Source organism: Aquila chrysaetos, chromosome 7 (assembly GCF_900496995.4).
Source record: "Aquila chrysaetos chrysaetos chromosome 7, bAquChr1.4, whole genome shotgun sequence".
NCBI lineage: Eukaryota > Metazoa > Chordata > Aves > Accipitriformes > Accipitridae > Aquila > Aquila chrysaetos.
In genome coordinates, this window is record NC_044010.1 from 3,019,120 (window position 1) to 3,041,583 (window position 22,464).

Below are 22,464 nucleotides of genomic sequence, written 5' to 3' on the forward strand. Positions count from 1 at the left end.
GCCGTTCTTCCTCTTCTGGCATGCGTGCAGAGCCCTGCTTCAGTTGCAGAAAAAAAAAAAAAAAAAAGGAATTACCGATTGTACGTGCTTCTGTTCATTCAAGCCGTGCTTGTCATGACAGGGCAGTAGCAGCGTATCGTTGTTCTTCGACAACAGCCCTAACCGGCTGGAACAGAGCAGAGCAGCCATCCTTTCCGAGAGCCAGAAGCTGTTAGAGAGGGCAGGAAACAATGACGGCATCTGCTCGTGTATCTTGACCTCACCAGTCCTCCCGAGGGCTGCATGTGGTGGATGAGAGACGGAAGGCATGCCCTACCAACCACCGCACCGATTCCCTCATTTGCAGGACAAGCCTTACTGAATGACAAAAATTACAACCGCCGTACAAACCACAATTAAATGTGTTTATTAAGTAAAACCACTACTTTATAGATGATCATGCTGGATATAGATGCAGTATCAGTGCTCTTATAGCAAAACCCAGTATTTCTTCACTTAAGCTTTAATAAACCTACAGTTTGCTTTTGCAGACTAAAAACTCAGTATAAACTACTGGTGAGTTACAAGCATGAGTAGTTGTACTGTATTCAGGATTAGTTCTCAGTTTCTGTCTTTGGCTACTTGTAAATCTACCTGCTCTTCTCCAGTGTTAACCTTGAATTCAACCAGATTAAATCTAAACAGAGTTGGTACAGCACTTTTTTTCTGTTAGCTGATCACTGAGTCTGACTTACCGGCTCTGTGGCTTGTTATCTAGAAGCTTAATACCAGATCGTGGAAGTCTGTCAACACAAGAGTACCATTTTAACTAGCAATACAGTATCTGTGAGACCTCCACCATCCGCCTACGCTTCCCTTGAGGAAGGAGGAAAGGAATGGAAGTACTGATCAAAAAGGGCCTCCCACAGCACCAGTGTAATGAAACATCCCTCCTGGAAGTGCAGGAGATTCCAGGAGGCATTCAGGGAAGCTCTGGTGAGAAGAAACAATGTGCAGTGGGATTTCAAATAGTCCTTCCCTCAAAGGAGAGCCTCAAATTGTTTTTTTTTTCTTGAATTGAGTAAATCAAAATGATAAGCAAACAACACTCCCAACTATGCACATGACAAATTGGAAGATAACAAAGGGGAGAAGTTTCTGTTTGTTTATTCCTCTTTAAAATGACTTAAAAGCAAATTTAAAACACTATTTAAAAAAAGAGGGGATTCAAAATATCAAGAGGCTGAAAATAAAACCACAAAGGAGGCATTACAAGGTTAGCTGAACATAGAAAGCATAGTTAGTATAAAACAGATTTACAGTCTCAGTGAACAGCAAATTCATGCTGCCCATGTAAATGGAACAGCACATAATACTGCCCCTACCCTCTGGAACACAAAATTCTTTTATCATTTCATTTTGTTTTATTGTAGTACTGGATAGGAAAACACAACAACTTTAAAAAACAACATTTTCAATTGGAAGAGAAAAACATTAAAAATATGAAATTGCTCTGTAGGCACTGATAAATGTTTTTCTATGGTAGAAGAGTGTGCCAAAGCAGAATTCAAAATTGCATAATTCCTCTTAAAATGATACAGCCCTGGTGTGACTGCAAATAAAACCTACCTAAGCTATTTCTCTGGAACTGCCTGAATGCAGCCCTGCCCACTGCAAACAGTCTGCAACACTGGTTTGGACAGGGCTAGGCAGAAGCAACAGGCAGCAATACTGGAAAAGGGAGGTATCTCCTGGTAAGTCAGAGCGCTCTGACAGCTCAGATCCATGGAGGGCTTTCATTACACTGACAAAGAGTGACTGTGTATGCTTGCCAAGACTTTCACTCTGTGTGTTTCAAGTTACACCCGACCTTGAGGTGCTGAGACCTAGTAAGGAGCGAAGGGGGGCAAGAAAAGGTTGCTGCCTACAGGCCTGCTTAGAAATAGCCACTCCAGTGGTCAGTGGCTGCTGGCAGGTCAGCTACAAGCCCTGCCCAAGTTTGCCATCAGCAGACGACTGCTTCCCTCTCCTCTCCCCTCACTGAGCACTGGCAGCTGTAATGTTACTTACGCTCTCCTCTGCAGAGCACTCTGATCAGACTACGGAGCCCTTACATCCTCTGAGGGCAGGGATGTGGACTTCACTAGGATCTGCAACAAAAAACAACTCAAAGCAAATCGGGGGGAGGCAGCTGCTAGGGCCCTGGAGAAGGTTAAAGCAGTGCCTGTGCAGGGCACCCTGAAGCAGATTTTTACCTTGCAAGCTTACTCACTTCTGAGAAATGTCCTCCCCTACCTGTCTTGGCACAAGCAGCCTTCCTGCTCCCCCGCTCTGGTGAGCAAAATGCCTGAGATTAGCAGTCCCAAGGCCCAGTGTCCCTGCGCACAGGGGAGGAAAGATGCGCTTCAGTCTTCTGTTTTACTAGGGAGTCTCTGGCTTAAAAAGTCACTTTTTAAAAAATGCCACGGCAGGAAGCAGTTAATCAAACATGTCCTCAAACATGCGTTGCCCCATGGCTATGTAAACCTCTTTTTCCTCCGGCGTCATCTGGGCCACCAGCTCAGGGCGCTGGCTCACTTGGCTGTACGAGTGTGGACGCCCAGCCACCGTGACAGTGGGGTCTTCTGCCACCACCTCAAACTCTTCATCCTCCTCCTCGTCCTCCAGCCCGTACGTTGAGGTGGCCGTGGCGGGAGGGCGGGGAGGGGATTCCTCCTCCGATTCGCTTGTCTCGCTCTCGGAGTCACTAGCGTTGGCACCGGAGAGAGGAGCGGCACCTCCGATGGTGACTGTTGAAGCAGAAGGTGTCTTCTTCTCGTGGATAAGCAGGGCACGCATCACCTCCTCATTATCATCCAGAGCTGCCCGGCCGTCCTCACGCTCCTGGAAGGCATCCAGATCCCGGCCCCCTGCAAAGAGATACAAGGGAATGATCGTTTCCTCACAAAGAGCTGGGTGACGGCCCTGAAGGCTTTCTGAACCTGTATTAATTACTGCTACTGAGCATGCTTGGCCAAGTCACACCCGTTCTCTATACCAGCTCCTCTTCTCCTTTGAAAGACAGAGATAGTTATGTTTTTTTCTCATAACAGCAGAGCAAGTATTGACATTTCCTAGCAGCTGGGAAGCCTGGAGTCACTGTGGCTCCCAGCTGGGAGCGTCGGCCAAGAGCACATCGCAGGAGAAGACAACAAACGCGTGATGGGCAGGCACCTGGAAAAGACCTCCGCAGGGAGGTGTCCAACTCGGGCACCCCTCAGCTGGGCCGATGCACTTTCCTTACTATGGAGCAGAAAGCAGTCCTTGGGACCTAAATCTGGGCTTCCAGATACCCAGGCTACGCACCCAGTGATGACACTTGTCTGAGATACAGCGAGTAGCTCGGTACTGTTTCACAGGTGAACAAGCACCAGGCTGTTTCCTTTTTGTCCCTTTCTTTCAGGTTGGATGACCACAGCCTCGAGGACTTGCCGTGATGACCAAGAGCACGGGTGTTGCCAGCACAGACCATAAATACAGACCCAAAACCAAGCCCTGCCCTGCCGAGCTCCCCATATAAGGATTAAGATGGGGAAGCAGATGAATCCTGGCATACAGCGAGTATTCGGAGACCATAAAACAACATTCAAAGTAGCCATGTCTGGTAAACTCCCTGGACCTCTTATTTGAAGGAGACTGCAGTTTTGCAGCTGACAGACACACAGCCTGTGCTCCTCTTTCAGTAAGCTTGGCTGTACAATAACTAGGAGGGTTTGACATGATTTGGGTAGGCAGGGCATCTGCAGTTCAAGGATTCAAAAGGTAAAATTCTGTTGAAATACTGGCATTCTGCAGAAAACTTCTCCTAATCCTACATTTGGTGAAAGGACTGTCACTCCACCCAGCACCAATAAACCTACAGGCAGTAGGGAAAAAAAAAAGAAAAAACACCCAGAACAAAAAATGAAATACAGAGAACCTTATGTAAAAACAAGGCCTAAAAAGTAAGACAGACTCCCTGTGGCAAACTTTCTTGCACCTAAAGACACTGCCTACGAACAACTGCTGGAGTTTAGGTGATGGCATTCTGCCTTCATACATTAAAGCCACTTGCCTGCTTCTCCCAGACCTGGAACCTCATGGTTTCAGCAGCACATCCAGGCAGTTGGGGCCCAAGCCTTTCCCCCAGGGCCAAAAATACACTGGTTACTTTTTTGAACTTGAGATGAAAAAAAATGCTGAGAAACAGGTGAACTAAGGAAGTAAGTTCTGCATTTAGCACTAAAAGCGAGGGGAGTTTGTGGTCACTCCTTTCTTATGTTAAAATAAAGGCCAAAAGACCCACCCCTAACTTTATTAGACTCATGTTTTTATTGTAAATGAAGTTGTAATGGGTGATGGCTGCAACTACTATTATTAATGCACTGGCAAAATTCTTGAAAGAAAGGAAGAATGAAGGCGTTGTGTTGGCAGCCTTATGCTCAGCTTGTTGCTTGTGACTGTAGAGCATAAGAAGCTACTGGAGAGCATTTCTGTGAGATAATATTGTAGCTCATCACACTGAGAACTGTGAAGCGACCACAGCCTGGGGTAGCTCCACAAAGTCTGACTTTGTGGCTCAGGAGCGGGGCTGTCTCTTGCTTGTGAGAACTGCTCCTGCCAGATCCAAGCAGTGAACCTTTCCTGTCAACAGTCCCAAGTTTCCTTCCTCCCTGTTTATATCATCCAAAAGCTACAGAAATGTGTTGCAGCAGCAATTTCAGGCTATTTCCACAAGTCCCCTCTTTCATCTCCACTAGTGGTGGAGGTTAAGCTGTGATGCCATTGTGCTGTAAGCAGATATACTCCCCTCAGTGGCATCTGAGAAACATTTATGCTGTGTACACCAAAAGTCATCTCAAGGAGCCAATTTAAAACTACAGGTGAATGGAATGTCTAGCAGAAAAATGGGGTGAGAACTCACCATGGCTGGTGAGTAACACAACATCTGCTACAGACTTGTCGTGGTTTCAGCCCAGCTGGTAACAAAGCACCATGAAGCCGCTCGCTCACTCCTCCCCCCCCCCGGCCCCGGTGGGATAAGGAGGAGAAAATATAAAGAAATGCTCATGGGTTGAGACAAGGACAGGGAGGGATCACTTACCACTTATGGTCACGGGCAAAAGACAGACTCAACTTGGGGAAGAAACAAAATCATTTTGATTTACTACCCATCAAGTCAAAACAAGGATACCGAGAAGTAAACCTAAATCTTAAAACACCTTCCCTGCACCCCTCCCTTCTTCCCGGGCACAACTTCACTCCTGAATTCTCTACCTCCTCCTCCACAGCAGCGCGGTGGGGCAGGGAATGGGGGTTGAGGTCAGTTTGTCACGCATTGTCTCTGCCGCTCCTTCCTCCTCAGGGGGAGGACTCCACACTCGTCCCCTGCTCCACCGTGGGGTCCTCCACGGGCTGCAGGTGGGCATCTGCTCCACCGCTCACCTCCACAGGTTGCAGGGGCATCCCCTCCTTCTTCACTGGCCTTGCTGTCTGCATAGGTGTTTCTCTCACCTCCCACTTCCCAAACTCCACTGCAGGTTTCCCTTCTTAAATACATTATCCCAGAGACGCTACCACCATTGCTGATGGGCTCGGCGTTGGCCAGAGGCAGGTCCGACTTGGAGCCGGGGAAGCTTCTAGCAGCTTCTCACAGGAGCCACCCCTGCAGCCTCTCCCCTGCTACCAAAACCTCACCACACAAACCCAAAACAAGGCTGCAGGAGGAGGTTGTTTCAGTCACCTCACTTTGTTTAATCTATTTGGAAAAAGTTTTGGGATCCATATGCTGGAAAGGTGTTACACACAAATGAGATCATTAGATATCTTCTGACCACTACTTCACACCCATTTTCTTCACTTCTGCTGTACCTCCATACTCCACTCCTCTCCTGAGCATTGCACTGGTTCCAGGGTCTCATGCTTACACATGCAGTTCCCTTTTACCTTCTTCTCTTCCTAGGGCACCAACAATTTCCTTCTATAATCCTCAAATGACTTGGAAGATCGCATCTATTGATTCACTCTTGTAAAAATCATAGAAGGTCTCTATTTTCTATTTTTAGTGTGTAAGCTTAAATAGCACACTTACCAAAGCAGAGTGTTTCTACTAGTGGTTACAAGATCTTGACTATTGTCTATAGACAACCCAACCCCAACATGAATGAAAAGAAAAGCAAAGATAATGAGAAACAAACAGAAAGCAATAAACACTCACCTGCCATGGTGACAGGCCTTCCTACTGTACTTCCAGAAGCTTTATTTCTGACATATTCTTCATATAAAACACATTTTGAAAAACAATTGGCAAGAAGGCAGCTGGGAGCACAAAAACACTGCTGGTAGATTTGGTAGGCTTCAGAATGACTGAATGTTAACAAATGTTATTTTTCAGCAGTGACCTATTAGGTGGGCAGTTTTCTAGATGAGACTGAAAGACCTTTGTCCAAAACCAATAAACTCTCAAGGTGGAAGATGTAACAGATAATTAACATTTTAGAAGCACAAACTATTTTGTGGGTAACTCAGCTTTACTGACCTGGACTTCAATCCTGGATCTAATAAACTAGGATTTTTTACATCTACCTACACACAGGTGCTTTGCACAGCAGAGGGGAGCAGAAAAAAATCCGGAGTGTAGGGAGCAGCAGCTGTACACACACAGGGGAACATATTTTTGACAGCACTCTAAAAGCATCACATAAGCAGAGCAGTACTTCTGCTCTGTCAATTTTCTTACCATCTTTGATTTCATCAGGGTCATAAGCCCCCTGCACCGTGCTCTCCCGTAGCCAAATTGGTCTCTCTCTGGCTGGCTTTCCTTCACTTGCAGACCGGTTAAGATCCTCCTGGTCCTCCATGCTGATGACAACGTTCTGGGTATACAAGTCCTCATATGATGGTCCTTTTGTAGTCCATGCTTCCCGATGGTGTCCACCTGCAAGGCCAGCTGCTGTCCCTGAACCAGTACCAGCTGCACGCTCCTTGCTGCATAAAAGTCAAAGAGATAAAAACACAAGCAGTCAGAACAAGCCCTTCCTCAGCCAGCATTGCAACACTTAAAACTATGATTAGTTATCTCCCACGATCTGCACCGAGAACTTGCATTCTGATCTCTAACATGTGGTGCCAGGAATTGCTACACCAGCTTGGTGGTTTGGGGAACTTGGGGGTCTCTAATGGGAAACCCTACCTGAGGCCATGGCAACTTCCACAACAGATGCTGAAAAGAGAAGACAGCACTAAAGCTGCTGAGGCACTCATGTAAGAACAAACATAAAATCTGAGAATACCCTGAAATAAAAGTCACGGCAGAAAAACATAGTTGGACAGTAATCTGGTATTTGGAAAAGTCTCTTTTTGGCCTTTTCACAGCAACACTACGCTGCATTAAAAAAAGCACTAAAGTTTAAACAAGTCAAGATGATAGGCCCAGAGACCCAGCATGCTCAGATCTGTGAACCATTGTTAATCACAGGACTTGTGAAGGAGTTAACTCACCATGAAAAACACAGTTTAAACCTTTGCTTCAATTGTGAGTGACAACGCCTGTGGTAAGTCACATCTCCTGTGTAACACAGGAGATGTGTACTATCCACAGATACAGCCTTGGGAGGACTGGGAAGTCCGGGCAGAAGAGAAGAAAAGATGAGAGGGCACCTTCAAACCAGAGAACCAGGGCTGGGCAAAGGCCTTTGTGTGGTGATGATGTGTGGGAGGAGGCAAGACAGAACTGTCTTCATCGTGGAAAAGCTGGATAAAGAAAGGCGATGACTGATGCAAAGCGTATGACAGTCAAAGCCTAGCCCTTCTTTTGTTTTCCAAGAGAAGCTGGAGCCAGCACATTTTTCTCCAGGCTCCTTTCTAACTCAGGAGACTGATGGAGAAAAGAAACATTCCTGCTTGGATCTGGTGGAAAGAGGACATCAGGTGCAGTATTTTCTGCATAGCGATAGCAATAAGCCTAAAATACCATCTCTGGCCTGTGCTGCTACATATGCATTGATCAGGGAAAGCAGCTGAACGGAAACTCACTGCTTTCCAGGCAGGGAAAGCCAAACGTGACTGTTCCTCTACTTCAAAATCATATTTCACCTTCTCAGAGAAACAGATCCTCTGCAGACTGCACCCACCCTCAGCCATAAAATTTCAGTCATCTGACTGCCAGTGGTACCTAAGGCTTTTCAGAGGTAACAGACCTGCCCGGACTCCTCCTCTCATCCAGAGCAAATCCATCATGGATACTCATAGTGTCCCTGCTTTGGTGCCAGCTGAGCTGACAGAAGTTGTCAGTGAGCACAGTTCAGTCGCTGCTATCTACCCAACGACCTTTCCTCTAACTGAGATGCTTAAAATAAGGTTGCAGCTGGAGAAGACCTGAGTAATATGCAATTTTTTTAATTCAGCAAGGACTTAACCACTGCTTGATGAACTAATTCTGCTGGATTTTTAGGGGTAAACAGTAAGGGGAAACTATGCAGGCAGGTGATCATCTCTCTTCCCCAAATAAAAAATATTGGCATGTTCAGCCGCAGTTTAGATTGAGGGCTACTCACAGCCTCCCAAAAGTGAATTTGCTGGGGTCTGTTAGTAAAATACTTCACAGCATCTGTTTTAACATGTGTCCACACACTAACCAGTTCTCTCCTGCAGCCAGCCCTGCTAGGAGAACTTCACAGCAGCCTTGAATTTTGGGAAAGAAGACTCACGCACACGTATTGCTTATATAACCTAAGGAACCACACAGAGACCTTCTTTCCAGTACGTTATTTCAAGTGTTGGTACCTTTCAGCTCTCCAAGACAGGCATGTGTTCTGTGAAAAGCACCACTCTGCTTCCCACACAATAGAAATCTCTAACTAGCGTTTCCCTGACGATTTTATGTAATCCACTTTCCTCACAAGATACACAATGCAGCTCTCCGCCAAGCTCTCCCTCCCCACGACTGCAGCGTGACAGCTAAATACTCAGTAGTGCCAGGAACTGCCTAATAATACTTTTGCACAGAGGTCCCCGTAAGTGTGCCTAAAATGGACTTTTTCCCCTATGCGGTATCATTCAGCAGCAAAACACTTATTCCATGTCAGGAACATTTCAAAAATGAAAGTAACAACTCTAAGAGACACCTACAGTACTAATTACCCTAAGCCACCTACTGCAATGTCCCACACTTAGGTGGAACCATCTAGACACTTTCTGTCTAGTTTCGGACCTCAGTGAGCTTTGCAAATGTGCCTCGATTTACTTCTTTGCGGAACTGCATCTTCAGCGACACTGTTGGTAGGACTGAGCAACCCATCAAGACTACATGACCAGGGGAATACTCCTTACTGCAAGAAGAGATCTTACTGTTCAGCAACCCTGTTCCAAAGTACAGGATTAAACACCATGGATCCGGCAGCAGCAAAAGGCCAGGTGCGCGAGCTGCTTTACAGGCAGCACAGAGCAGATGAAGGGAGTGCACTCTTATATCTTTCTCTCTCAGATCCAAGTTCTGCTTTTTCCTTGCCTAGGTCTAGACTTTGCATGGCCACCCTGCAATCAGGAACTGTGGCAGCTCAGTGGCCCAGATGTGGCTACATTTGCTCAGTTACCCATCGGTTGTTTTACCCTGATGGAAATCCCTTAATGAGTGGTTAGCTGCCTTTAAAGGCGACATAAATAATCCTTGACATAGCTGAGGTATGGCCCACAGAAACCACACCGTGCAATGGGAAACAACTTGAAATTTTAATCTCAATCCTGCCCAGACTATTAAGAAAAGGTCTTGCATAATGGGGACCGTGCTGTGTTTGAAATAAAGCACTTTTTCACTTTGCTGCTCTTAAGAGCTTCAACTTCACAACAGACAACCCATGGTTCTTGATAGCATGACCACAGAACATTAATTCTGTGAATATTTTTGTTATATTAAATCATGCTATTTTGACATAAGAAAATGGAAGGGTTATTAAAATCCATCCGTTTTCGAAAACCACAGAGAAGGGCTTAGGTAAAGCAGGTTTATTTCAAAACCTGTGGGGCTAATTCATGTCCTCCCAAGATTAAGAAAATTAACAGCCCCACAGAAGGATACAAATGAAGATCTGCCTGGTTTTCCATGGCAGGTAAATGGCAGTTATGCAATATCAGTGTGGTCGCTTAGAGCTGTAACTCTCCTGAAAACATACGAAGTCGCCTGCATTGGTGCGAAGAGATGATGCAGGCACTTTGTGACCTTTTCTGTTTGTTTCAGAATCACAAAATGTCAGTTTCCTCAATGATTTCAGACACTCAAGACTCCATAAAAATGGAAGGAATAAATAACCCAGGGTTTAGTACTTTAAAAAAAAAAAAAAAAAAAAATCTCACAGCAGCGCTTTCATGCAATTAGCTGCTTTGAATTAATAAGAGTTAATAAATAATTAAATCATTGTATGTGCTGAAGCAAGTTGTGTTCAAGTAAGCATTTAAAAAGCCGCCTATTTATTTTGTCATTCCTCGCACAAAGTAATTAATCATTTACAATGTTTTTTAAGTATTTAAGAGTCAAGTAAGTGGGTGCTGCTATTTAATCATGGGAATGCACCAGGCTTCTGCTGTGATAATTTCCTGTGCACAGAAGGGAAAGACTGAGAAATGACTCTCTTTTTGGTGCAGTTATCCCAGTTCTACTACTCAAACTACAAAAAAGGGATTTAAAGCAAAGGCTAGTGATTCAGCTTGGGCAGAAAGGCTTCAAAGACTCCCCATATCACCAAAGACATGTTGAGTGACCTTGGAAAAGTCTCTTTCCCTCTCTATATTGCTTCTGTTTTTCTATCAGAATGATGAGGAAAATTAGCTACTTTCTTGGCTAGAAAAAGACTATGAATAGGCAAAGAATTTTTAATTATATTAATTAGAAACTGTCTAGCATGAATATATGAGGAACATTCTCTCTCAAGGTTAGCCTGAGAGAAAAAAATGAGTATCTTGCTTGCTCTCCTATTAACTAAAGCCAAGCACCCCAAGGCACTGTGGGAATGCTTCCCTGCATGGTACATTCCCTGCCCCCCATGTGTTTAATTAATTTTTTTTTAAAACACAGAGAAGAGCATCACATTTCACCACAGCTGACAAAACTGACAGCTCCCCACATCTTTCTGCATTATTTAAACATAATCTGTTTTTGTACAGCTAGGAATGTTCTGAAAGAAAGTGTCATTTCCCATGGGTAGGAATATTTTAAAGAGTTTTTGACTATAACATGGTCTTCTCCCAAAAAGGTGTGTAACAAGTAGGAGAAAATCAGGAGAAAAAAATACCCTTATTACAAGTAATGTCTTCGAACTAGAACACAAAGTGTGGAATGCAGATAGCTTAGTTTCAGAAACTGGGTAGAAGCAAAAGGAATAGATAAAAGATAAGGGTTTGAGAGAAAGAAGACAGTGTAGATGGCACCCTCAGAGCTTTGCCAAACAGCTGCAGTTTGCATTTCTTAAATACTGGGGCAAGGGCTTGGTATACATACCAGCTACAGCACAGCAAGCAGCAGGTAATTCGAGTACCCCACCCCACAGAAATCTACATAAAGGAGGCTGACCAGAAGAATAGTCATCTGCCTTGTTTAGTAAAAAATGGTTACGGCCCTTTGTCTCCTTATAAACCACACATTCCTTGGGGAAACCGGTCAGTTGCTTGAGTAGCTGGTGCTGAACAAGTAAGCCCTCAATGCAGTCAAAGGCTGCACAAGGTTTGGGAAAGCCTCACAGAGCAGACGAATGTACTACAAGGAAACAGCACAGTGGGAGAAGACCAGGCGCATTCCCACCTCTGCTTCAGGGCAGGAATCTCTGTGGGTTCTGGCTCGAGGATTTCATAGGCTAAGTTAACATCTTCCGTCTCACGTAGCAGCGCATAGATGGGCTCAATCTGCTCATTAAATCTTGCCACGAGTGTCCTTGCATCCTTTTTGGGCATCGCCGATTCATCTTCTTCCACTTCAGTCTCACAGAAAGTACAGCGGAAAGTTCCTAAAATGAGAAAAGTTGCTAAGCATTGGAAAGAAAGCAACAGGCCCAGCTCTTTGTATAGCCTTTGAAACAGCAATGCTTTGCTGTTTTCTTAGCTTGATGCTAAATAGCTTTTCTCCCCGACAATCCCTTCCCACACACAGTGTACCTGGTTATTATTTAAGCAGACAACAAAGCAAGCATTTTGATGCCATCCAGTGATACCCAGTTGGGTACAGTTTCTCGCTCTGAAAAGCCCAGATGGGCTGCAGTACCTCTACTGAGACATCTAAACTCACTCCCTCTTTCTTGCTGCACATTTTAAATGTCAGCTACGACTGGGCTGTGATAAAATGCTATACGATATACTCTTAGGAGTTCAAATATCTTCTGTTTCAGGTGCTTGCACTGGTATCTCCCAGGCCACGCAAACGGGCTAATTTCAGAATGAAATAGGGTTTAGTTTCATACTGCACCAACCAGCCTGCAGTAACTGTTAGTATAACCATTTTCACTCTGCAACTAATGCAAAAAAGATGGCTTCTCCTTCTGTTTCAGGGCCAAAACATGCAAAATAGTCATTACTGCAGAGCAGCAAATGAAAAAACTAATCCCACCTAACCCCCATATTAACTTCTTGAGATGAAGAATGGCAAGATAAGAATTGTATGAATGGCAATTAAGAATAAGCTCTTTTTACAGACCTCATCAGGATGTATAAAAACAGGTCAAACAAAGGCAACTGAAATGGTTGCATGGCAATGCAGTTACAAAAAAACCTTCTGAACTCCTGCACAGCAGGCTTTTCAGTTTCATCGCTCCATCTGTGAGTAGGACCCTTGGGGCAGCACATGCACAGTAGGACCTTACCATATGGTCCACTACGAGGGGAGCAGCACAGTGTAATGACTTATCCTTGCAAGTGCTGGACTGAGAACATATCACTGCCTCCTCATAACACATCCAGAGCGACGCTCACAGGCTTCTCGATTTCTCTTGTGCCTGTGTGATTTTTTTATTTATCCGTTCTGTGACACCTATACACATCTAGCATCATCTCCAGTGAAGAAAGGAAAAGATCTTTTTACCAATAGGGAGGATAGGTCATATCAGGGAAATGATAAGCTTATGTCTAAAAATCAGAATTAGAACCAGTATTGAAGCCTGCTATATCACTGACGCTATGTACAAGCACAGTTGAAAAAATGGGGTTTGCCCAGGGCACGCGGGCATGATGTAATGAGACAGGCTGGCAAGCCAGGGCTTCTGGCATCTTGCTTTGCTGCTTACACAGATTTGCTACTCTTGTCACTTCATTTTTCAGTGTACCTCCTTCTCTGCCTGTAATACAGCAATAAAATCAGACCTAACTTCTTCACTGATGGCTGTGAGGGCTAGACAATGCTTGCACGCTTCTTGGAAAACACACAGAAGCACTGTTTATGACAGGAGGTAGATCTCTTGCTTCTCTGTAGAGATGCAGTTTTCTACCTCAGCACCATCTGAAGTAGCTTTTGCTCATCATTACTTATAAACTAATGTGAATGTGTTGTATATGTGGCCTGTAATACGTACACATTTCCTGCAATAAACTCTCTCTTTACAAAGTTTGTCTATCTACATGTTAAAGCTAGAGCACCCAACAACAGCAGTATGCAAAGTAAAGGATAAGTGGATAAAGTGCTCTTCTCTCCCATCCAAGCATGAAACACTATGCCTATTTTTTCAGGCTGTAAAAATTGCCCCTACTGATTCAAAAACTGTACATTATATAAGCTGTCAGCCCGGCAAAAACTGCAGCCAAAGTTTGGTCTCCTCATCCCACATCTGAGGCTACTGGCGTGACACATTGGCAAACAAGTTGAATCAATTTAAAATAATTAGCACATCTCAGTTCCCATAATGGACTATGTGAAAAAAACACAGGTTAATGAGGAAAACTCCCCTCTTTTTACATCCCCCCCAGAAGTCCTGTTACATGTTCCTGAGACAGCTCAGACTTTTCACACTTCCATCTGTGAACCCCATGAGTATTTGCAAAAGATTAAGATCGTAGGGAGAATGGTTCCAATTCAGAGTACCAAAAAATCAGAAAGTAAATACAGCTCTAATGAAACGGAACTCCTAAAGCTATCATGGATTTGCTGCAACTTCCACCCCTCAGGGTTCTTAATAAGCAAAAAAGAAGTTAATAGATGAATTATGTAAAGAATCTGGGAATGAGTGAAATGACAAGCTTCCTCCATTAATATGCTGATTTTTTTCGAGGTGATGCAGCATTTCACAAGAGGCATACGTGATTAGAGAACTGGGAAGTTGCTTTGCCACGGCAGATGGCATTTATACGTTGCAAACCTCTTTCATTAGACTTTTAAGAGGTCACAAAATGTCACCAGAGCTTTTATGACATGGCACATCACATCACATCAGCAGTGACATGTGTTCCTTACAGATATGAATTGCATGTGACAATCATGAAGTGGAATCCATCCAAAGGCTGAGAATGGCAATGTTCCCACTTCAACAATGTATTTCTTCCCTCAGCCCTTATACAACTGATAGTTTTCCATTCAAATATACTGCACAAACCAGGACAAGTAGATATCCTGGAGCAAACAGACATAAGGCTTTCCTGCATCTTGGAAATGCTAATGAAGAGCGCATACATCCCCTCTTTTCCACACATGCTCAGGCACCTCTCTGGCTGCACGTAAAAAACCAGCCATCTGAAAGAGGTCTCCTCATCTGCTCCCAGACTCTGCAGGGCAGAAACACTGGTAATCTGGCTCCCCAAGCCATACTAAGATTAAAGCAGCTCAAGCTCTGAAGTATAGGGCCAGAATATTTAAGAGATAATTCCTAATGACTTGATTTCACTTGAGAGAAGGAAAAGGTCAACCGCCCACGCACACTGCATGCACGATGTCCAAACGTACATGCTGCATCTGCTATAATTAACACATTTAACTGGGTACAGCCTCCTAAGTCTGAGCCCAGGTCCTGCTCACACCCTTCTCAAAGGGTTCAAGCCTCATCTCCAGCCCAACAAGGTGTCTTCCTTCCACTCTGTCCTTTGGGATACTGCCTCAGACTCTCACTACTCCGACACTTACAAACTACTTAATTTTCAACCTAAACGTATTCCCATTCATTTCAAACCTACTTACTGTTGTGCCAAAAAAATGCACCTCAGCTCAACTAGCTTCCATCTTGCTGTTAATCCTTCAGGTATATTTACAAACTGCTGTCTTACTGATCCCTCCAACTTCATTTTGCAAGACTTAATAAGCCACACATTTTTCTTTGCCTTTTAAAACTGGCCACCCATTCCTTCGCCCATGCTATCAGCCTCACTGGGCACCTTCTCCAGTTTGCTCTCATCTTTCTGCTGTAAAGGTGGAAGTATATACAAGTGTCCAGATGAGTTCTCCCAAAAGCCCAACGGCATTAGTCCTTCTCTGATAACCATTGAGACCTTTTAAGATCACAGTGTAACAGATCATGAAAGTGCTGCCTCAATTATCACAACATCTAGCAATGCTCCCAGATCTTTCTTCCTCCTTTGTAGTTTTCAGCTGATGAACTCCACATTTATAGGAAGCATTTGCATTAGATGCTAGGTGCATGACACTGTACTTTACACTATAATCTTTCAGCTCCTTTTGACTCCTCCAACCTTCATCCTCATCCAATTCTTTATTCTTGACTGCGTCACAAAACATTAAGCTAATTTATTTTCAAAATCTCCCACAACTTTCTTTTAGAAGTAGCATTATTACCATTACATGGAGAGTGAGCTAAGGCACAGATGGCACAATTTCAGAAGTATCTGCTGATTTGAGCAGTACTTGATTTGAGATGCCTAAGAAATACTTTTCTGCAACTTCTGTTTCAGAAAAGCATGTGCAGTATTTTTACTAATCTTCTTCCAGGCTCTAGAATTAGGCATCTTAAATGAACTAGGTACAACAGCTAATGATAGTCTTTGAAAAGTTTAGCTCAAAATGACTAGTCCAACACCACACAAACTCAGCTGGCCTGGAGGATCAGATCATGTTCCTGTGGCTACTACAGCCACTTTCTTCAAGTAATTCCCTAACTCTCACACTGCATGTTTTCCCTTCTTCTGCAGCAAGCCAGACAAAAAGTACATTACATGCAGACAGCTCCTCTCTCTCGCTGAGCAAAGCATGTGTTTTGTGGGGGGGAAAAAAAAAAAGTTATGTCGCAGAGAAAAAGTTACAGGATGCATAAGCAACTTTAATTTCAGCACTCCCTAACCCTGAGTACTTCATTTGATGTTAAAAAGAGAGTATTAAGGCCCTGAGGAAAGGAAAAGAGTTCCCTGCCAACAGGAAGACGGACAGATGCCTCCCGCCACGCGATGTTGTGCCGACAGCCATATGGTTAATCTGCAGACCTAGAGCCCTCAGTTCCGCGCTGGTCTCCGCCATTTGACTCCACAAAGAGGTGACAACCTGCTAGTGCTGCAGAGGGAGCAGGACGCCTTGCCAGCTTTGCTTCCCGGCAAAAAACAGGAGGATGAGAAGGGAACACCTTGGGTCCTGCTCTAGCTTCTTGAAAGAGATGTGCTTTGTGGGAACTGCTATCCTACCTGCTAGACCCAAGACTGAGGTTTCCTTCCCAGCTCTTCCCATCTGCTCCCATCCCAGTTCCTGGCTCTTCCCCGCTCTGATGGTCCTATTCTCCTTGCTAGCAAGTCTTGGTCTATCTAGTCCTGCTTTCTCAGACTGGGCTTCTCAGACTGCTCTGTCCATCCTTCTTTTCCTGGGCTGCTTTTTCTAATCCCAGCCTCTCCTCACTCCTGCGCCTCTCTGCCCCATGCTCTTTGATCAGCTAATTCTGCTTCTTAATTTGAGCCCTGGTCATCAGATTAATTTCCTGTTTCAAGCCAGAGAGATGGAAGATCTTTTCACAGCACAACCTGTCATTCAGAACAATGTAACACAGGCAAAAGAATATACATTTCTCTGGTCTCCTCTTACATTTTCTCATCAGCCCATTCTTCAATACAGCCAAACTGTTTTTTGATTAAATTTTCCTAAGCAATTTAAACTTCGTCGGATGCACAGAATGGGAAAAACTCAGCATAAAGTAAGCATTTGACAAAGTTTTGAACAGAACAAAAAACACTGAGCAATTCCTACGCCCGCCCTCCACAAATGATCAAAGCTCATGTAATGGAAATACTTAGCAACCTAAGTAATAGGCAGTGCTGTCAGTACAAATTATAATTAACTTCCTTTCATTTCTCATTGATTTTCAAGATTTAGAGCACTGTTTACGACAGCACCTAAAGGCATTTCTCTCCTGAATCATTAAAGACACAAATAGTAGGCCGAGTGGCTACAACAGATCAGGATCATTAGTTACCATAACATACTCCACATTAGGATATAAGGATACTTACCTACTAGAAGTAGCAACCCAAGGGGTTAAATTGAAGCAGAGAGAGTTTTATGACCTTAATGGACTGAGCTAGTAACAGAGCTAATTGTTAAAACAGCTGACTGTTAACTGGATTAATGATAATGCAGATTAGATTGTAGGAGCTGTTGATCTTTAGTGACTCCCAGACTTAAAGAGACTTCTCAGCCCTCATTAAACTGTCCTCAGCATCTCAATGAGAAAGCAACTCAGTGTGTCTGCGTGGGAAACGCACTCCTGCCCCACGGAAAGATGAATCTCCTGTCAGTTTTATTGGGTAGCCTTCCCTGGCCCCATCTCTCTTTCTTCCCCTTAGTGGAGACCTATAGTCCCAAGTACATTTGCATTCACATTTGACTTCCAAAACTCCAGTTGTTTTAGGCAAAAAACAGAGAAACCCATCAATAAAATCTGTCTCCTGAACACCACAGCAATACCATTCTCTCTTGCAAGTAATTTAGTGTTTCTACACATGCATTAAAAGAGTCAATTACAGAGCACAGTGTGTTACATAAAATGTAATGCCACATCCTATCTTTCTGAGACAGGTTTCATGGTCCACTGGATCTCAAGCTCTTGAGGACACCCCACAGCCCAGGGCTCACTGCAGTACTATATCTTGAAATGTGACACAGAAAGTGTATGTTTTTATATTAGTACTGTTTGGGATAGTCCAGAGCAGACGCTGTTGTCAGAGCTTCTTAGGGTACAAGAACAAACACTGGACCACGTGTAGGAAACATCAGCATTTTGGGAAGATTTGCTAACCCCACTTCTGGAATAAAACATCCAGCTTTGCCATTGAAACCCCAAATGTGCCAGGCTTCATCCCAACAGTCTGAAAAGGCTCACTTTAAAATTTCTAACTGTAGAGAAGACAAGGTATATTGCAAGTGAGATGAGTAACATTGGTCAGAGACAGTGACAGAGCAAAGCCAGAACATGCGGGTGGTATCTGAAAGCAGAGAACTGAAAAGTACGTGGGATGGTGCTGCCCAGAGGAGATGGTCAGCGCAGCGGCTGTAGTTTGAAGTTGAGTACACAGCACCCCTGTGAACGGCACTGCAACCAAATTGTGACACTCACCAGATGAGGCCTGAGCAGATGTGAATGTGGACTGCTAAATACAGCATCTTGCCCCCAAAACTGACAGCTCTCTTCGTAGCAGGCTAAGAAAGTACAGCATCTCCTCTATGCCTCTCTGCCTTTCCTGAAGAGGTACTACTACCAGGTACATACAATTAGGATTATAGGCAGGAAATATAGCAACAACCGATACTAAAGGCTGCCTGACACATCCTATTATCAGATCCTAGACTGAAATTTGCTAAAACATCTTCTATATCACAATTCTGCCTCAGATGAGTGAGGAAGCATGTGGAGTGCGCATTTATAAAATGTCAAGCACAGCAGTTCAGCTAGAAATGGGGATAGGAACAAATAATGTAACTAATACTGTTATCTGAAGAGAGATTTTAATCTCTTTATGAATTTTTCTGCAGTATCTGAATTCTTAAGAAAGTTATCTACTGTTTACAAATGGGATCACGACCCCAAAATGAAGGAAAAAAAATTCCTTTTAACTTTATATGCCCCAAATCTAGATCCAGTTTCTCCCAGATCTGTACATATTCTGGCATAAATCCTGCTGAGTCAATAGCTGTGAGATCGATACTTCTCAGTATCAGAGCATAAGGTTTTAAGACAGGTTTCTGTGAATTAGAGAATGAGCAAGGATCGTTCACCTACAAACAGCTTCTTTTCACTGACCTGTTCAATATGAAATCAGTCTGTATGGTGCAGGCAGGAGGATAAAATCCAGGTCCTCAGGACACCACTCAACTGCCTAGCCCACATGTGTAACAGGTTTGGGAAGGAGTCTCATATACTTCTACCCTCCGAATCAGCCTTCAAAAAAGGTTTATTCTATGAATTCAGTAAGTGCAAAACCCAATATTTGACCATTCAATTCAACACCATTTTGTAACACATGCACACCAAGACATAGCTCTGACTTTAAGTACCTGATTGTGAGCCTTAATAATGCTTCTTAAACATTTTTGTTGTTTAATATAGAGTCAGAGTACTGAATTGCCCACCAGGTATTAAACAGAGAGTAAACATTTCATTTGGGATTAATGTCAATCAGTTTCTTTTCAAAGCTTCTATTATTGTAATATAGATGTAGCAGACACAGCATTTAAGGGCGCTTATGCAGTAGCACTATTTCTGATTCAGATGAGGTAATTCTGCCAGAAATGTGTTCAAGAGGGTTCAAAACTGCAACTCACCAACATAAGAAAAATGACCAAAACAATTTGTTTAAAAAATAAAAACAAGATGGCAACTTACAACAATAACAACAAAAAAGATAAAGGCATACTCTTAAATGCACAGCAGGATTAGCAAAAGATGGAAGAAATATATTTTATAATTGCCATTAACCAGTGTCTCACTATAATCAGAAGAAAATTTCACTTAGCCAGTGCATATGTTCATGTATTATTTATTCTCCCTGAGAGCAGTGTGTAAATGTATAAAAATTGAGGGACTGGCAGTCCTGGAAACAGAAGGTCTCTCTGTTAAGCTGCAGAGCGGATTTTACTCAGGCAATCATATTATCCTAGGCATAATTGGGAAAAATGGTGGTGCTGGAATGTTATTACAGATGGCCAAGAATAGTGTCCAGCACTTGTTCTGGACCCTCTCAGCACAAAATGAACCCTGCTGTTAACAATAAAAGTAGGAATTGCTGAAATAAGACACCCTTGGCAACACCTTCGAATACATAAGGACAGTGTTTTTCTTCCCTGAAAATCTCAAGCATTTGGGGACAGGGAAACAGAACGTTTCAGAGGCTCGTTCCAGACCCCCCTGTTTCGGGCAATGGCAAACATGAAATACTTCCCATGCCTGAGATCTGCTTGTTAAACCACACCAGCACTTCCTATTTTCTGGAAGAGATCTCTTCTTCCATGTTCACTGTCACTACCGAATCCATTTAGTAACATACAACAGATTCTCCGAGGAGAAAGAGTTACAACTCTGGCACACCTACTATGCTACTTGTAGTCAAAAAGGGCTTCAAAGTCAATAGATGGTGGCTCAGAAATGCCAATAACTGAAGCCCTTTACTTTCAAATTCTCTTCAGAGCTAATGTGTAGCAAGAAAAATTCCCTACTGCATGAGCTTCCTCCACAAAGCTACTAGGGCCGCCAACAGAGAATAATACAGATTAATAAAAAAAATAAAAAATATCATTTTCTACTCATTATAATAAACTCCAGTTAAAAAGAAGGGTACCCAAGGGAACATGCCAAGGATGCTAAGACTGCATTTTGTGCAAATCTGCTCATGTACACACAAGAAATCTATTTAAGAACAAAGAGCAAGAATGAAATCCTTAAGCCATTGTCCCAAGGCAGTATTTGAAAGGCTAACGGGGCCAATGTCAGAAGCAGGCGTTTCCATACCAGTGCTTCAAGCAGTGGCGAGCCTTGGGATGGCAGCAGCTGGCAATGGCAGGAAAGAGGAAGCAAGGCAGCAAGCTCCAAGCCAGCGCATTGTTTCCAGCCTTATCTTCAATGGCATCACACGATGGGCCAACACCAAGAGGACAGGCTGCTCTTCAGTCTAACTTTTCCCTTTTTGTTTTCTGAGAGGCTTTGGAGGCCCTTCATAACAAACACAGCAGGTTTTTCAGATTCTGGTTACTTAAAACAAAGATGGTCAATTATCAGAACAAACATGATGTCACTCTCCTTCCTGATCAAGGTCTGGAATAGCTCATGGGCAACACTTGCCAGCTATTTACTGGTGTAAGAGATCATGCTCCTAGCCTGCAGCTTTTGAAAGGTGCCCCAGCACTGCAAAAATATACAATAGTATGTGACAAGAATGGGTATTGCCCTCCAATTACTTTTTGCGATTCACTTTTTGCTGCAAATACGAAGGATGATGCAGGCTAGCATCTTCTACTCAACTAACTTGTATTCTCAGCTATACAAAAGGTAACAGATCCCCTTCTAAGACTTGTGCACATGCCCTTTGCCTGGAAGTCCCACCTTTTAACTGCTGCCTTACACAGTATTTTTATAAATCTATTGAATCTTTTCATATTTCTCACATTTTATCACATGAAGCCTCACTTGTTACAGCCAATCAAGAAAACCGGAATATCCATGTATTCTTTTTTGTACCTTTAGATATTCTTCTGGATAAGTCATACCAGCCCCTGTTCTCTTTTCTTCTTAATGCTATGCCTTTTAAAAACTCCTTCATGCATAAGTTCTTACTTCTTCACTCTCAAAGGAAATATCTTTCCCCCCTTCCTTGTGAAAACTGGGCATGCCCAAATGAGACACCGCAAACCCATCCACGTAATGCTGCGTGAAGGGCCACCTCTCACGCCTGGGAAAGGATTACAGCCGAGCCAGATCCCACCCGCAGGACCCCCTGCACCTAACGTGGTGCTCAGCACTGTGGCCAGAGCCGGCAAAAGGGAGTGAAGAGAAGTCAAGTGCGGTGGCAAAGCTTCCTCCAAAGACGGTGCGCTCGGTGCCTGACCACTCTCCTTCGCTCTCTGCCCGTACGGAGCCATTAGTGACGGGAGCGGCACTGAAAGCTTGGGCAGCGCTTCGTGGCTGAGGCAGCGGCTGGCAGGAAGGGCCCCATTTTCTCATTAAGTAGAAAAGAGAGAGCAAATGGAAAGAGAGGCTCTCCGGGACTGCACTGAGCTCCAAACTGTGGGAAGGTGCCAGAATTGCCGTGGAGAGAAAAAAGTTGGCAGTTTCTAAGTGGCAGAATCGCACAGATGCCAGGAGGTAACCTGGAACAGAAAGGGAAGCTAACGCACACTAGGCCTACAAAAACACTGGACAAAGAAATTGGGCGGGGGGGAATAACAGGGCACCAGGCGAAACGTGCAGGAGAAACTGCTGAGGCTGCTCAAATCTCTGCCCATGATAGTGGGCAGGATCTCTTGTGAAGCTGGGACTGAGGTCTGGGTAGCTCTCTCCCACACTGCCTCAGAGAAAGAAGCAACCA

General features: G+C 43.9%; 1 protein-coding gene across 1 annotated transcript in view; it reads right to left on the minus strand.

The window, feature by feature from the left end:
• Positions 1 to 383: 383 nt before the first annotated feature.
• The window catches only part of GTF2E1 (general transcription factor IIE subunit 1), a 56,438-nt gene continuing 34,357 nt past the window's right edge, over positions 384 to 22,464 (minus strand). Inside the window, exons 3-5 of the mRNA XM_030021046.2 lie at positions 11,789 to 11,990; positions 6,737 to 6,984; positions 384 to 2,888 (exon numbers count right to left, since the gene is read on the minus strand). Coding sequence (XP_029876906.1) covers positions 2,458 to 2,888; positions 6,737 to 6,984; positions 11,789 to 11,990 — 881 coding nt within the window. The 3' untranslated portion in view covers positions 384 to 2,457. The remainder of the gene's footprint in view (positions 2,889 to 6,736; positions 6,985 to 11,788; positions 11,991 to 22,464) is intronic.